Below are 16,910 nucleotides of genomic sequence, written 5' to 3'. Positions count from 1 at the left end.
TGTAATCCCAGCACTTAGGGAGGCCGAGGCAGGAAGATTACTTGAAACCAGGAGTTCAAGACTAGCCTGGGCAACATAGTGAGAACCCATATCACAAAAAATGAAAAATTAGCTAGATATGTTGGGTATGCCTGTGGTCCCAGCTACTTGGGAGGCTGAGGTGGAAGGATCCCTTGAGTCCAGGAGTTCAAGGCTGCAGTGAGCAGTGATCATGCCACTGCACTCCAGTCTGGGCAACAGAGTGAGACCCTGTCTCAAAAAAAAAAAAAAAAAAAAAAAGGTGATTTAAAGACGGACGGAAAGAAGGCAGGAAAAGAGAGAAGGAGGGAAATGAAATCAGAGATCATCCATGGTAAAGTCTAATGTCACAGACATCTGTTCTCTGGCCACACAGCTTTCATTCCCCTCTGCTGAAAACAACATTTGGGTCTTTGGAGAATCTCCTTCCATCACTATAATCTGGGGGGCCTATCAATCAAGGAACCCTGTCCTGCTCTGGACAACTGGGGGCCAAGGGACAACGGCACTTTCTCCCTGGAATCTTGAGCATAATGGCGCAAAGACCTAAAACAGCTGGAACCAATTCACCAATAGTAGTAAGCCTCCATCGTTCCACTTACCCAGGCCCCAGAACATCCTTGGTTAGGGCTTTTTAAGCTTTCCCTTAAATTCTGTGAACTGCTTCATTTCCTTCTAATAATTTCCTCATCTGCTTAGTTTAGCTGGAGTCATTCTCTGTTGTTTATAACCAAAGGAAGTTAATGGAAATACCTAGCAAAAAGGAGTTTGGTGTTTATTTGTTCTTTTATTTGCCAATATAACTTACTACAGTGGCTTGCAAAACTTTTCAATCTCAAAAACATATTTCACATCAAGACCCAGTAAACAAACATGCACATACATAATATATATACACACACACACACACACACACAGATATATATAACTGAAATAAAAGTTCTACCAAAAATGTCTATCCTCACTAACACTCTAAGAGTGTTAATTCTATTTCTTTTTTAATGCTGGTCTGACCTACTAAGCCGATGTCAGACCCACTAGTGGTTATGGTCTGCAGTTCTGAAAAACACTGGCTCCTTGTACCTGCTGCATCTGCCTCCAACAATAAAAACATCCCAGAGAGTGTACTGGCCCTGTGTCCATGTCCACATGTGATACACTAAGGCACACAGCCTGGCTAGTGGGGAAATACCAACAGAGTCCAGGGCCCTCACTCACACTAGGATCTCTAATCAGGTCAACTGTCTACACTCTGACTCCGGAAGAAACATCTGTTCATTTATTTATTTACTCACTTTGCACATGCATTGAGCACCCATTCAGTGGTGTGAACATATGACAGATTCCTGGGGGTTGTCCAGAGCCATAAATTCTGCCTACAAGTTGGATCAGAGAAGAGGAATGCAGGACAAGGCCTGTGTCCTGACTGTTCACCATCTCCTCCCCTCCCTTAAGGGCCCAGGAATGTCTCCAAGATCAGATCTGGACAATGATTACTTCATTCCCAGCTTTGGAGTAAAATAAGTCTCAGGTTCAGCCCAGAAAAAAGGAATAAAAGGGAATTTCTTTTTCTCCCTTGCTCTAGAGGTCTCTGGTTAGCTTCAAACTAACCCATGACTGGAGACCATCTGAATTCCTTGTCCACTATTTTCTCTTCATAATTTTTTCTGCCCCACCAAACAGCAAAAACATCAAGAAAGAGTAGAAGGGGCCAGATGTAGTGGTTCACGCCTGTAATCCCAAGCCTTTGGGAGGCCAAGGTAGGCAGACTGCTTGAGCCCAGGAGTTCAAGACTAGCCTGGGCAACATGGTGAAATCCCATCTCTACCAAAAAAAAAAAAAAAAAAAAAAAATGTAGGTGTGGTGGCATGCGCCTATAGTCTCAGCTACTTGGGGAGGCTGAGGAAGAAGGATCTATTGAACCCAGGAGGTGGAGGCTGCAGTGAGCTGAGATCATGCCATAGCACTCCAGCCTGGGCAACAGAGCAAGGCCCTGTCTCAAAAAAAAAGAAAAGAAAAGAAAAGAAAAGAAAAGGAAAGGAAAGAAAGGAAGGAAGGAAGGAAGGAAGGAAGGAAGGAAGGAAGGAAGGAAGGAAGGAAGGAGGAAAGAAATGAAGAAAGAAAAAAATAGTAGAGGTTAATGATTCACTAACACTGCTAGTGCTAACTTGGTCTTAGACTTCTTTCTGGATCTCTTTTCTATACAGCAAGGAAGCAAAAAGCAGCCCAAACATCCTTCTCCTTTATTTATCTCATACCCTTTTTCCTCAACTATTCCAAAAGAGAGAGCAAGAGCATGGAAGAGAAGCTACAGGTGGTGTGCACCTGAAGTCCCACCTACTCAGGAGGCTGAGGCAGAAGGATTGCTTGAAGCCAGGAGTTCAAGGCTGTGGTGTGCTATGATTGCACCAGTGAAGAGCCACTGTACTGCAACTCCTGCAACGTAGCAGGACCCTCGTTGCTTAAAAACAAAGAGCATGGAGTAGGACTTGTGGCTGACACATAATGGATGGATTTCTTCCATCTCTTCAGAGTCTCATAGCTGGGGATGTGGCAGGCTACAGACGAATGGGGTTTGGGCAACTGGGGTTGGCCAATAGCAACATCTGTATTTTACTGTGGCAAAAACACTCATAGCCTGGGCAGAAATGGAGAGGGGACTGGGAACAGAACTAAATGACCATCTGTATTCTAAACCTGAAATGAGTTTGAAGAAGAGCCATAATCTAGCTGCAGTTGGGTTAGCTCTACCTCAAGAGCAGGATGAGGCAGGCAGAGAGTAAGAGAATCAGATGTGGGAGGGGGGAATGATACCCAAGTTCCCCATCACCTTAGTTTTCATTTCACTCCCACCCACAATAGCTTGGAAACTGATGAAATAGTACACACCTAATCTAGCTTAAGTTCCCCAACAGAGCCTAGAAACACTCAGCCACAAATTACCCTCCTCAGCCTCTGGAGAGGAAAAACCATATGGTCAGCTAGGGTGGGGAGAACAGGGACTGGGAGCCAGAGAAAGAGGAGAGCGGGGTAAACTAGCCTGCACTGGAGAAAGCCCCCTTTCTCAGCAACCCTCTCTCCGTCCAGAAGCCCTCGCTTGAGTCACTTCCCTCCCCTTCCTCCACTATCCCTGGGCCTGGAGGCTGGAGACGGAAGCAAAACTAACACACCGTCCCAGGAAGTTATCGGGAGGCAGATGGCGGGAGGAAAACAGGAGAACTACAAGGGGGAAGAAGGAGAAATCCAAGACGAGAGGTGACCCCCGGGCGGAAAGCCCTATCCCTCTTAGCGAAAGGTAGAGTCCCTAGCCAATCTCGGAATAGTTTGAGTCCTACTGTCCCCCACTTGCCCCCTACCCTCCAGTCCAAGCCCTGTAATTTACCCTTTTTCTTGTTACTGATCATCCAAAGCACCATGATGAAATTCTTTGGAGGGCCTCTGAGGTCACCAGGACCCTCGACCCAAGGGAAAGCCTAAGCCTCCTCGGCAGGACACAATGTCCAACGGCGCTCAGGGACCCAGTCCCTTGAGCTCATTCTCTTATGACCCAATCTGGCTGCCCACAAGACGCCTCAGACCCGCGGCCCAAGCACGGGCTCGCCGGCGCCGAGTCCCAGGCAGGAGCCGCAGGGTCCTAGCAAAGGGCAGGGACGCCCCGAACCCTCCAGCCTCAAACGAGTCTTCACCCCGCGACTCCCACTGCCCGTCGCAGGCAAAAGAATAAAAAGAAGCGCCGCGCAGGGCTGACCGCGCAAGCCGGGCACCAGGTGATGTCAGCGAACCGGCGTGGGGCAAGGAAGGGGCGGACTTAGAAACCAGGAATACAAAACGGAGAAGACGGCGAGGGTGCTTTTTCTTACCGCCGCCTGGTCCTCTGGGTGCACGTCCACCAGGGTACACCAGTTCCCTGTCCCGTTCATCTTCCCTCGGGGTCGCAGCACACACACCCCTTCTCCCCCGGGCTGTCCAGCTCCGACTGCGCGGGCGCGCGCGGAACCGCCTCCTTGTATAGGCTTATCAGGGGCGGGGCTGAAGATAGGCCACGCCCCAGTTCGCGGTTTCGCCGAGAACGAGCGATAGGCGAGGAGGTGAGGTGAGGTGGGCGGGGCCAAGGGGTCTGGGACATGCCCCATCGGTGCTCGCTCGGATTTACACAAAGGTGGGGCTTGGGAGAGACATGGGGCTGCTTTAACTGAATAGCTTTATCTAGAGTATGTGGTTGCACTTCAACATTCTTCATTAATCTTGTCGCCTTCCATCTCCAAGATCAGTGTTGATCAGAGGGAATCACCCTGCCTGCTCCTAGAGGATGAGGAGTTGGAACCTGCAAAAGCTTCCTCCACACATGTTCCTCTCCCTATACGTAAACCAGCCTATAGGCTTTGTAGAGCTGAGTAAACCTTTCCTCCACCGCAGAAAGGCAGGCACCAAGGGCCAACTCACTCAGACTGGCCTAAGCCAGTCTGGCAGGTGCACTTCCTTGGCAAGAGGCCCAGGAGGCCCAGTCAGCTAGGCTCTGGGTGGGGCTTGTTTGCTTGTTTTGCAGAAGCTCTTTTACTGACGCTGCCCTTATATGGTTGGGAGAGGCGGGACACATTGCCTTAAAAGGAATTTGTGTTCGTGAGAAAGGATGAGCCTTGACTTCTCCAGTTGCATTTTCTCCCCAAGTCTAGGCTGGGATCTTAAGGGCCCAGAAGAGAGGGTTGGCCAAGCAGGACCCTGGAGCATCCTCCCCAGCCAGCTGCTCTTGGCAGATGGCTGCTTCACTTGGCTATGGTCCACACAGACAGCAGACAGAATACTTCAGGAGGAGGTCTGACCCACTCCTGAGTGGATAGTACCCCTATACGTGGCAATAGGCTCTAGAGAAGGGCCAGCTCCCTCTTCAAGGCAACACTAGGGCAGGAACAGCAGAAATGTCCCTACCTCCCAGTTAGGGACTGGGTTCTATGCCAGTTAGGAATGAATGAGGATTTTTCTACCTGGGAAGTGAATGCTGGGGTTATCACTATGACCCAAGGGAATAAAACCCAGTTCTGGTCTGTTCTACTCTAACCCTCAAGAAGGCATTTACTGCTGGCCGGGCACAGTGGCTTATGCCTGTAATCCCAGCACTTTGGGAGGCCGAGGTGGGCAGATCACGAGGTCAGGAGTTTGAGACCAGCCTTACCAACACGGAGAAACTCCATCTCTACTAAAAATACAAAAATTAGCTGGGTGTGGAGGCATGTGCCTGTAATCCCAGCTACTCAGGAGGCCGAGGCAGGAGAATTGCTTGAACCCGGGAGACAGTGGTTGCAGTGAGCCAAGATCACGCCATTACACTCTAGCCTGGGCGATAGAGTGAGACTCAGTCTCAAAAAAAAAAAAAAAAAAAAAAAAAAAAAGGCATTTACCGTCCTTGCTCTTCTCAGAATGTTGTTCAGGAGAGAATGGGGCTGCCATAAACATCTCCAAGTTTCCTAGGTCCCACCTGCTGTGTTGTAAAGGGCCTCTGAAAAGTAAGGTGAAGAAAACTCTAGCTTTGGCCCCTAAGCTGTATAGTTAATATGACTTCATAAAACCTGGACCTCCAAATAAGCCAAGAAAAAGAATGAGAAGACAAATCAAGGATTTCAATATAAATGTATAATTTTAATATTTAATTTAAGATAAAACCAAGGCTGGATTGGATTGGAAAAGAATGTCCAATTTGCAGAAGAATATAGGAATTTTTTTAATCACGACATTACAAGTCATTCGTGAAAACAGCCTTCCTCCTCCCTCCGGCTCCCTACACAACCTGCTTAGGAAATATGAGACGTGAATCATCCCCCTTACCTGTTCCCTACCAGGACTTGGTTCTCCCCAAAATCCAAAGGAGAAATAAATGTCTTCCGTTCTCTCTTCCCATTTTTACAGTCAGCTTCTAACCCCTTGCAAAGCCCTGAATCAGGGCCAAGCACCTCAGAAAATGAGGGTCCCTTGGTTCTTTTATCGAAGTTGGGTACATCTGGTCAGAGAAGTCCCAAGGAAGGCCACAGGGACTGACACCTTTACTTCTGGAACTTCTGCAGACAGTTGTCAGGGCTCCCAGGTGCAACCACCTTATAACCATATCCACAGTCACAGAGGAGGGAGAGGAGGAAGGACGGAAACCCTGAGCAGGACCAGACCCCCGCCACTTTATCATGACCCTACCAAAGTCCCTCTCCCAGTGGCTCATTGGCAGAGAAACCCCCAATAGCTCTCTCAATCAATCACTGGGGCAGCAGGGAAGGCTGAGGGCCCTGGCTGGGCAAAAGCTGGTCTTTGGAGAGGTATGAATGTGCAGATATAAAAGGCAAGAAGAGCATCCTTATCTCCTTACCCTGGCTAAGGCACTGAGAGGAAAAATGCAAGGTAGGAATGGCGAAGAGGGGAAAGGAAGAAGACAAAAATATAGGAACTGGAAGGATATGGGGACTACCACATGGGCCCCATACTTGTGCAAAGAAATGGGTAGAGCCATGCCTGCATGTCCGTTACCCATAACATTCCCCTCACCCTGCTCTAGAGTGGAAGGACAGTGAGTTGCACGAATCCAGGGAGCACATTAACATAGGGTATTTCCCTGAGCCTTAGGGTTAAGGGCTAAAAAATAAAGCTTTGTACACATGGCAATTTCTATCCTTTCCTATCCTGCTCGGTCCCCATCAGCCTAATGCTGACCATCCTTCCACTATGAGAGAGATGAGGGAGGTGTCGGCACTTGAGGAAAGGGCTCAGTTGGCTTGAAATATCCACTCCTACAGTGGAAAGTCCATCTATCAGCTTATTGCTGATGTGTTTTTTTTTATCACCATCATTCAGACCCCTCCCTTTCTTAGGTCTGAATAATTGGGTCACCCATAGGAATGTGGAATCCAGGGTGGGCAGAGCAGAGCAGCACTTGCTGGGATAGGCCTTGAGCCTGGTTGCTGGGCCCTTGAGGACCACGAGCTAACAGGAGCTGGTCTGTAGGTTGCTCTCCGTAAGCAGTGAGGCAATGGATGAGGGATCGTAGACACTGTCGAATTCCTCATCTGAGCTCAGTCCTTCGTGTTTGAGAGCTGACTCAGCAGCTGAGCGGGAAGCTTTGCGCCTGACTCAGAGAGAAGAATAATGGTTAGGGAGGGGAAAAAAGAAATATTGAGACAGCCACCCTTTTTGTACAAAAGAAACCCCAATTCTTCTAAGGCTTAAAGTTTACTCACAAAATCCCCAACTAATCAGATTTGGGGAGATGAGGTACAGGATGGTGGCTGAGATACTAAGAAATAAATATACTGGCTTCCGACCAGAAACAAGTGACTACACAGTCCCATCTTAGAGATTCTCCTCCTTATCCAGCACAGGAGAGACCATTCCCTCCCTGCTCTAGTGTTCCTATGGAGCAAGGGCAAAAGGGCAGCCCATACCAGGAGTCCTTCTCCAGAGACTTGATCCGGGCCTGGAGCTGTTCATTGGCCTCATGCTGCTCCTCCAGCTCACGCTGGGCCTTCTTCCTCAGGCCATCCAGTCGCTCAATTTCCTCTTCTGCTTCATCCACCTGACGCTTCAAAGCCTTCACCCTCAGGCTTAGCTGGGCAGGATACCAAGTCCACACATTGGAATAGCATCTACTACCATGGCCTGGGACCCTCCCCCTTAACAATCTTGTCAAGGGATAATTGCCGCTGGAAAAATGTGGCCTTGGGCAAGTTCCTTAACCTCACAGGGTTGTCTTAGGGATTAAATGTATTAACACATGTGTAATACTTACAGAACCTAGCACATCATAAGGACTCAATATATATGCTTACTACGACTTCTCTAGTCTAGTCCTTTCAATCTAATCTCTGTCCTTATACAAGGAAAGTCTAAGGTTGGAAGACCTATGGGGGATAAGGGCCTCCCTTGGTTTTCAGGAAAACATATAATATATACTTGCTCCGGGTTGCTTGGCCCCAGGGTGCCATGTCCTCACCTGGTCTTTCTGGTCATTGACATGCTGCCGCTCGTCTTCAATCTGGATGGATAGCTCTTTAACTTTCCGCTCCAGTTTTCGATTGGTAGACTGCAGAACTGTCTTCTCCCTAAGATGAGATAGAAGAATGTCTATGAGTGACCCCATTTCTAAGGGAATCCTAACTTGGTCCCCTACCGTCCCCAAGGACTTCTCTCAGTCATGAGCCCCACCGTTAGACTGGGCAGGATCCAGGGCAGATTCAAAGAACAAAGGAGAGTGAGGTCATTCACGTTTCAGAATTTCTGCAACTCTCTTTGCCCTCTATCAGGAGAAAAGGTTCCCTAAAGATCGGGCCAGGTTGGCCACATCTGAGGTGGAAGATGGAGGGAGCTATAGAAGAGAAAAGCCAAGAAGGAGGGAGGAAGAAAAGGAGGGAGGGAGGATAGGCTTATGTCACCTCTCTTCAGCCTGTAGCCGCTCCTGCAACAACTGATTCTGGGACTCAAGCTGACAGAGGCTGGCACTGGGCTTCTGGAAGCCTTCTGAGCTGGCCAACCGGGTCTTCAGGTCTTTGTTCTGAGAGAGATAGGAAGCCTCCACAGTTAGCACTCCACTGGCCATTTTACCCACCTCCTGGGGTCTATCCCTAAGAACCCTCCCCTCCCCACTCACCTGTCTCTCCAAGGAGATTTTGTCACACTCCAGGTCCTGCCGAGCAGACCTCTCCTGCAGGAGCTCTGTCCTCAGCTGATCCACCTAGTGGGGATGGGTGAGAGGACGAGACTTGGGGAGGGCTAAGGATGAACCAGCAAGCTGAACCAAGTGAGGCCGAGTCATGGGAGGATGGTCTCTGAACCCTGAATCCAAAAATTCCCAGGCAACTAAAAAATCACAGCATATTCAAATGGGAGGAGCCAGAGGATGTAAACAGGGCCTCCTTCGTCCCACCAGGAACTAGTATCCCTCGTAAACTAAAGAAGCCCCAATTCAGGTCAGAGAGTAGCCCAGGCCACCAGGATCCCTTCCTCCACACAAATTATTGGCTTCTTTCCACCCAAGGAAACTGCTCAACCTTTCCCAAAGCAGACGAGACCCTGAAATAGACCCAGCCATGCACAGATTCGGCAGCCAGATGATGAAAGATGGGAGGGTAGAGTTGTTTTTGAGAGAACCAAGAGGTGATGTAGTTGGGGTAAACAGAGATGAGGGATAAAGAGGGGGTTACCTGGTCCCGGCCACGATTCACCCGGTCTGTTAGCAGCTCCACAGTGTTCTTCTCCTCATCTAACTCTGCTTCCAGCCGTGAGACTTTTTCCTATGACAGAAGAACAAGTTAATTTTGTCCCAAATGCTGGACACCAGAATGCCAAACTCAGACGAGGAGCCTCTCAAACGCCAGCATTAACAGACTTTTCTCTCTTGCACATCCCTGTAACCTTTTGGTACTTGCCGGGGCCCAGAGCCACCATGGAGCCAGCGCCCTCTGCTGACCAGATGTGGCATCACGGGCAGGTCGGGGCAGGTCACTGCCCTTTGACAGACAGGCAAACCCCAGAATCTACTCTTCATTGGAAAACCCTATTTATCTAATGGGAAAACAGAGAGAAACCCAAGTACCTGGGCCAAGGCTGAGATGAAGAGACTCAGAAACTGAGGCACTGGAGGCAGTACCATGTAGAGGCTAAGAGTATATACATGGGACCAGACTGTCCAGTCTGAAAATCAGATTTACTGCTTCCTGGCAGTAGACCATGGACAAGTTCATCGCTCTGTGCCTCAGTTTCCCTCATCTGTAAAATGGAGAAAACAAGACTACCTACACCACAGAGTTATTCTGAGGATTAAGTCTTAAGTGCCTATCACACAGCACAATATGTTTGCTGCTGCTGTTATTATTATTATCAAATATAGCAAACTGAAGAATACTGTTCACTCTAAAGGGGAAACCCACTGCTCAGCTCCAGCCAACTGTTGCCATGCAGACTCAGGACAAGACACTCAGTATTACCATATCTGCCAAATACAAAAGAAACTAGAAATCCAAATTTTTAGGTGACATCTATAAATTTCTAAACATTGGCAATTGATTCAAAGTTGTTTAAAATACTGCAGCCAAACAAAACTCATCAACTGTGGGCTGTCAGTTTTGACCGCTAGTACAGAAAGAGGCTTGGAAGTCCCACCCCTTTTCCACAGGTCACACCCCAGTGCCCTCACCTCGAGGCCCTTCAGCTGCCGGGCCCTGTCGTCCTGGGAGCGCTTCTTGTTCTCTGCCTCTTGCTCCAGCCCCTGCAGTCGCTGGGCCAGTAGCTCTTTGTCCAGCCGGGCTGTGTCCCGCTCAGCCTGGGATGCCTGCAGGGCCTGCCGTAGCCTCTGGATCTAAGCAGGGGTAAAAATGCCACAGCTCAGTGTAGTAAGAAGGTGAAGGTTGAAGGGCAGGAGCAGTCCAGCCCAGTGGGCAGAAACATTTAATCACTGTTACTCTTTAGAATTACCATTGGCATGGTGACAATAAAAAGCAGACTGACTTTTCATCCATTTTCTTTTTTTTTTCATTTTTTAGATGGAGTCTCATTCTGTCACCCAGGCTGGAGTACAGTGGCGCAATCTCGGCTTACTGCAATCTCCACCTCCCAGGTTCAAGCGATTCTCCTGCCTCAGCCTCCCGAGTAGCTGGGACTACAGGCATGTGCCACCACGCTTGGCTAATGTTTTGTATTTTTAGTAGAGACGGGGTTTTACCGTGTTAGCCAAGATGGTCTTGATCCCCTGACCTTGTGATCCGCCTGCTTCAGCTTCCCAAAGTGCTGGGATTACAGGCATGAGCCACTGCACCCGCCCTCATTCATTTTCTTTATTGTTTCTGTTTTTTTTTTTTTTTTTTTGAGACACGGAATCTCACTCTGTCGCCCAGGCTGGAGTGCAATGGCACGATCTCGGCTCACTGCAACCTCCGCCTCCCAGGTTCAAGCAATTCTCCTGCCTCAGCCTCCTGAGTAGCTGGGATTACAGGCGCCCACCACGTTCGGCTAATTTTTGTATTTTTAGTAGAGATGGGGTTTCACCATGTTGGCCAGGTTGGTCTCGAACACCTGACCTCATGATCTGCCCACCTCAGCCTCCCAAAGTGCTGGGATTGCAGGCGTGAGCCACCGTCCCCAGCTTCTTTATTGTTTTTAAAGTATCTACACAACTTGGAATCACCTGAGGAGTTTTTTAAAATACTGATCCTGGATCCCATCCCCAGAGATGATGACTAAAGTGGTATGGAATACAGCTTGGGTGTGGAGATTTTTTAAAATCTCCCCAGGTGGCTCTAAGCCACAGAATTTGAAAATCACTGCTCTACAGACAATATATTCCTCCACACTGCAAGTCATTAGACCTAAACCTGGGCCCCAGGGACCCTTGGTCACAGGTTCAGTTAAGAGGCAAGGATGGGGCCGGGCACAGTGGCTCACGCCTGTAATCCCAGCCCTTTGGGAGGCTAAGACAGGCAGATCACGAGGTCAGGAGATCGAAACCATCCTGGCTAACACAGTGAAACCCTGTCTCTACTAAAAATACAAAAAAGTAGCCAGGTGTGGTGGTGGGCACCTGTAGTCCCTGCTACTCAGGAGGCTGAGGCAGAAGAATGGCATGAACCCAGGAGTCAGAGCTTGCAGTGAGCCGAGATCGCGCCACTGCACTCCAGCCTGGGCGACAGAGCGAGACTCCGTCTCAAAAAAAGAAAAAAAGCAGCAAGGACCTTCAAACCCAAGGCTTCTACCTCATCCTGAAGCCGGTTCAGTCCCCCAGAGGTCTTCTCAGCCTCATTCGCCCAATCCTTGGCCTGGCGCTGGGCATCTGCCACCTCTCGCCGGGCCTTTTCCTTATACTCGTCCAGCTGGGCCTGGAGCTGCTGCAGGGCTTGCTTAGAGTCCTCCCCGATCTTCTCCAACTGAAACACAGAGAAAAGGGTCTTCAGCACTGTATATAAATGTCCCTGTCCAGGCCCAGACTCCCAAGACTCTCCCCCAAGGGTCTCCTTCCTGACAAGGCAGCCTTCTCTTGCTCTTCCCTGGGCCTAGGTTCCTAGATATAGCTAATAGTTATATACAGATGCCTGGGTTCAAATCCTGGCTCTACCACTTACTAGTGACCATATGCAAGTTACTTATCTCTCTGGGTCTCCGTTCCCCATCTGTAAAATGGGATAAGAATAGTAGCTGTATCACAAGGTGTTGTGAGAATTACGTTAGTTAATTATGTGAAGTTCTGTACTTACAACAGTGCCTGATACAAAGTAAGCCTTAAATGACCATTTCAGCAAACCCAAGGTGCCAATGATTATAAGATGTACAACTAAGAAAAATCTGCCAATTGAACTATAACATACCATAAGTTGTAAGACACAACTCTATTTCAGAAATGATAAAATGTGCATTTTTCATTGACAAATGATAAAATGCGCACTTTAGAATTGATGTAATATATTACGTGTTTGCTCTTGTTTTACAAAAAGATTGGGAGGAGAACCTTAGCAGCAAAAGCAATTTATTTCCTTTTCTTTTTTCTTTCTTTTCTTCTTCCCCTCACCGAAATTTAAAATTCTACCAATGAAGATTTTTTTTGTTTGACAGGCTCTTGCTGTATTGCAGTGGGGCAGTCACAGCTCACTGCAGCCTCAACCTCCTGAGCTGAAGCAATCCTTCTACCTCAGCCTCCCGAGTAGCTGGGAATATAGATGTCTGGGTTCAAATCCTGGCTCTACCACTAATTAGCAACCATAGGCAAGTTACTTATCTTCTCTGGGTCTCAGTTCCTTATCTATAGAGAAACTGAGGCACAAGCCACCACACCTGGCTAATTTTTTTTTTTTTAAAGTAGAGACAGAGTCTTACTATGTTGCCCAAGCTGGCCAATGACGATTCTTGTATATAGGTTTTGTAGACTCCTAAGGAAGAATCCCAGGAGATGCTCTCCAAGAATGAAGACCATAAAGGAATGGGATGTGAGGGAAAGAGCAAAAACATGGAGGGGAGGTAAGAAGGATGCCCCTTCCAGAAGATTTGGTCTTGGTCTTCCTAACAATGTACTTGAGGAAAGCAAACATCACACATTCTTTTTTTGTTGTTCTTAAGACAGAGTCTTGCTCTGTCACCCAGGCTGGAGTGCAGTGCCATGATCTCGGCTCACTGCAACCTCCGCCTTCCAGGCTCAAGTGATTCTCCTGCATCAGCCTCCTGAGTAGTTGGGACTACAGGCATGAGCCACCACGCCTGGCTAATTTTTTATATTTTTAGTAGAGACAGAGTTTTGCTGTGTTGGCCAGGCTGGTCTCAAACTCCTGACCTCAGGTATCTGCCTACCTCAGCCGCTCAAAGTGCTGGAATTACAGGCGTGAGTCACCGCACCCAGCCATAAACATCACACATTCTGACGAACCCCTCTCCCCCAACCCCCTTCCCCTCAGGCCAACTTCTGGATGAGCTAGGCCTCTTCCTAAAGGCCCAGAATACCCCATGCCCCACCTCCTTGTTCAGTCGGTCCACAGTCCTGTCCAGCAAACGCTTCTGCTCCTCCAGCTCAGCCTTGCCTCGCCGGAGCACCTCCCGCTGCTTCCCTTCCTCCTCCAGGGCCCGGTTCAGTGTCTGCTGCTCTTGCCCCAGGCGGGCCAGCCCCCGCTGAGCCTCCTCTAGGCGTGCCTCCAGTGCCCGCTTGGCTGCTGCCAGACTCCCTTCCTCTTCCTGGGATGCATTCAAGGCCTCCTCCAGTTGCTGTTTCTCTGCCTGGGAGGTAGGGAAGCAGGGTTGGACTGAGAAAAGGCAAAACTTGGGTTCAAGTTATTTGGAGGTGGGTAGCTGGACGGGAGAAATGAGGTATTTATGAAAATGGTGTGCAATGAAAACAGGCTCCTAGCAAAGAAATCAGGATGCATAGAGCAAGCAAAGGGTGAGAGATAAGAGACAAAAATACCAGTGCGAAGACTGGAACACTGGCGCCAAAGTATACTCCAGGAAATAGACCCAAGGTTAACAGAGGGTTTGGGGAGGCGAAACAGATGCACACTAAGAACAAAGTGAAACTGATGACTGTTTAGCATAGGAGTATTTCACCAGGGCTGAGCAGAGAGGGCTGGGAGGGCAGAAGCACTGACCTCCAGCCGCTGCAGCTTGTCCCGCAGTCGTGCCTCCACCGCTTCCCCACCATCCACCAGACCTCGAGTCTCCTTCAGCTGCTGCTCCAAACCCAGGATGTGCCGGCGGAATTCGTCATTTTCCTCCTGGGTCTCCCGAAGCGTTGTCTCCACTGCGGCCCGCCGCTGCCCCAGCACTGCTGCCTCTGCCTCGGCCACCATCTTAGCCTAAGGACGGTTCAGGGGGTGGCAGCTCAGACCCCAGTGCTTGGCGCCATTGACCAAACCCAGGGGAGCCATCCCAAAGACCGCCCATAAGAATGAGGCTTAAAGAGAGGAGCTGCCACCAGCCAGACGCTTCCCTGAAAATCCCACCCCTACAGAGATACAGGTGTCCTCCCCCTGCCAAATCCTGGCTTCTTTGAACCACAAGCCTAGGACCCAGGAACTGGTCAGTACATACCCATGACAGGTAACTTTCCACACCCTCTGGCTCCTCAGCCCTCCAGACACCCTCAGCCTCCACCTCCTAAGCCCTGTGCCCACTCCCCTTGCCTTGGAAGCCTCTTCACAGTCCAGTCGCAGTTGCTGGAGGGTCTTTTGTAGCTGGAGGTTCTGTTCTTCCAGCTCCCGACCTCGATCAGCCTCAACCCTCAGGACCGCCAGCTGCTTCTCCAACTCCCGGTCCCGGTGTCGCCCAGCCACCTCCTGGCTCTGCCGTTCTGCCTGCAGTTCCTTAAGCTCCTCCTGTGTCTGGAGCAGCTCCTGGAAGGAAATGGGAGGTGATGGGGCACCTAGAGCCAGACGAAGATACCTGAATGTGGAGAAGCTGAAACTCTCTCACACACTGCCAAGGGGAATGAAAAATGATGTGGCCACTTCGGAAAGCAGTTCAGCAGTTTCTCAAAAAGTTAAACACAGATTTACCATTTATATCACCAGCAATTCCACTCTTAGGTAACCCAAGAAAACTGAAAATGTGTGTTCACATAAAAACTTATACATACGTGAATGTTCATAGTAGCATTATTCATTATAGCTCAAATGTATAAACAACCCAGATGTCCATGAATTGATGACTGGACTAAACATGGTACACCCACAGAGTTGAATATTATTCAGCCATAGAAAGGAATGAAGTACTTGGCCGGGCGCGGTGGCTCACGCCTGTAATCCCAGCACTTTGGAAGGCCGAGGCGGGCAGATCACGAGGTCAGGAGATTGAGACCATCCTGGCGAACAGGGTGAAACCCCGTCTCTACTGAAAATGCAAAAAATTTAGACAGGCGTGTTGGCCGGCGCCTGTAGTCCCAGCTTCTAGGGAGGCTGAGGCAGGAGAATGGCGTGAACCTGGGAGGCGGCAGAGCTTGCAGTGAGCCAAGATCGTGCCACTGCACTCCAGCCTGGGTGACAGCATGAGACTCCATTTCAAAGAAACAAAAAACAAAAAGGAATGAAGTACTCATACTTGCTACCACCTGGACAAACCTTGAAAACACTATGCTAGGTGAAAGAAGCCAGACACTTAAGGCCATATATTATAGGATTCAATTATATGAAATATCCAGAATAGGTAAATCCAGAGTCAAAAAGTAGATTAGTGGTTGCCATTGGGTGGGGGGAATTATTGCTAACAGGTTTGGCACCTTTTTGGGGTAATGAAAATGTTCTGTAATTAAATAGCGGTGATGGTTGTACAACTTTGTTAATATAATAAAAACCACTGGGTGCCAGGCGCCAGTGGCTCACGCCTGTAACCCCAGCAGTTTGGGAGGCCGAGGCAGGTGGATCACCTGAGGTCAGGAGTTCAAAACCAGCCTGGCCAACGTGGCAAAACCCTGTCTCTACTAAAAATACAAAAATTAGCCAGGCGTGGTGGTGTGTGCCTGTAATCCCAGCTGCTTGGGAAGCTGAGGCAGGAGAATGGCTTGAACCCAGAAGGCGGAGGTTGCAGTGAGCCAGACTACACCACTGTACTCCAGCCTGGGTGGCACGGTGAGACTCCATCTCAAAAAAAAAAAAAGAAACCATTGGATTGTACACAAAGATGACTTTTACAGCATGTAAAATATAACTCCACAAAAAAAAAAAAAGTGACGGGAGAGTACATGAAGGTATGACTAGTGCAACTGGTTGCTTAAAAAAATACAGTGTGAGGCCGGGTGCAGTGGCTCACGCCTGTAATCCCAGCACTTTGGGAGGCCGAGGTGGGCAAATCACGAGGTCGGGAGATCGAGACCAACCTGGCTAGCACAGTGAAACCCCGTCTCTACTAAAAATACAAAACAAAATTAGCCGGGTGTGGTGATGGGTGCCTGTAGTCCCAGCTACTAGGGAGGCTGAGGCAGGAGAATGAACCCGGGAGGTGGAGCTTGCAGTGAGCCGAGATCGCACTACTGCACTCCAGCCTGGGTGACACAGTGAGACTCAACCTCAAAAAAAAAAAAAAAAAAAAATATATATATATATATATATATATATATAGTGTGGTCATGGGATCTCCAACTGCATGCAAGAGCAACCTGGAGAGACTTTGACAGAACAGGTCAGCATAATACCTGCAGCTGCCACTTGTCTTTCCTATTGTGTGTGTGTGTGTGTGTGTGTGTATGTGTATGTAAAACCAAAATATGTGACACAATAAATACAGGCACAGCTCTGATTTCTTTTAAAAAGAAAATTAAAATATGAGTTCTGGTTCTAATTATTTGCTATAAGCTACTTCTGAAATTCAGAAAGTACCATAATTAGGCTAAAGGGTTATATAATATGTAGTGAATCTTCAATACAAGACCATATACTCTGCTATTTTTCTTTTACTAATTA

The 16,910-nt window shown here is 48.8% G+C and overlaps 2 protein-coding genes and 1 non-coding gene across 7 annotated transcripts in view; 1 reads left to right on the top strand and 2 right to left on the bottom strand.

The window, feature by feature from the left end:
- TUFT1 (tuftelin 1) overlaps positions 1–4,016 on the bottom strand; it is a 40,309-nt gene extending 36,293 nt beyond the window's left edge. Inside the window, exon 1 of one of the 4 annotated variants that reach the window (XM_023213725.2) lies at positions 3,879–4,016. In XM_023213725.2, the coding sequence (XP_023069493.1) occupies positions 3,879–3,938 (60 nt within the window). In that variant the 5' untranslated portion in view covers positions 3,939–4,016. The remainder of the gene's footprint in view (positions 1–3,878) is intronic. The other 3 variants (XM_023213724.2, XM_023213727.2, XM_023213726.2) reach the window with 3 other exon arrangements.
- A 1,615-nt stretch (positions 4,017–5,631) lies between these two features.
- CGN (cingulin) overlaps positions 5,632–16,910 on the bottom strand; it is a 29,592-nt gene continuing 18,313 nt past the window's right edge. For both annotated transcript variants that reach the window (XM_023213723.2, XM_023213722.3), the window contains exons 11-21: positions 14,640–14,849; positions 14,106–14,312; positions 13,480–13,737; positions 11,736–11,906; positions 10,184–10,345; positions 9,192–9,281; positions 8,639–8,722; positions 8,424–8,542; positions 7,985–8,093; positions 7,437–7,600; positions 5,632–7,120 (exon numbers count right to left, since the gene is read on the bottom strand). In XM_023213723.2, coding sequence (XP_023069491.2) covers positions 6,979–7,120; positions 7,437–7,600; positions 7,985–8,093; positions 8,424–8,542; positions 8,639–8,722; positions 9,192–9,281; positions 10,184–10,345; positions 11,736–11,906; positions 13,480–13,737; positions 14,106–14,312; positions 14,640–14,849 — 1,716 coding nt within the window. In that variant the 3' untranslated portion in view covers positions 5,632–6,978. The remainder of the gene's footprint in view (positions 7,121–7,436; positions 7,601–7,984; positions 8,094–8,423; positions 8,543–8,638; positions 8,723–9,191; positions 9,282–10,183; positions 10,346–11,735; positions 11,907–13,479; positions 13,738–14,105; positions 14,313–14,639; positions 14,850–16,910) is intronic.
- On the top strand, positions 16,567–16,672 carry LOC111544040. Its single transcript, XR_002732021.1, has one exon. It is a non-coding gene; the product is annotated as a small nucleolar RNA SNORA44 (small nucleolar RNA).

Source organism: Piliocolobus tephrosceles, chromosome 1 (genome assembly GCF_002776525.5).
Source record: "Piliocolobus tephrosceles isolate RC106 chromosome 1, ASM277652v3, whole genome shotgun sequence".
Taxonomy (NCBI): Eukaryota; Metazoa; Chordata; class Mammalia; order Primates; family Cercopithecidae; genus Piliocolobus; species Piliocolobus tephrosceles.
This window is presented reverse-complemented; position numbering and strand designations above follow the sequence as displayed.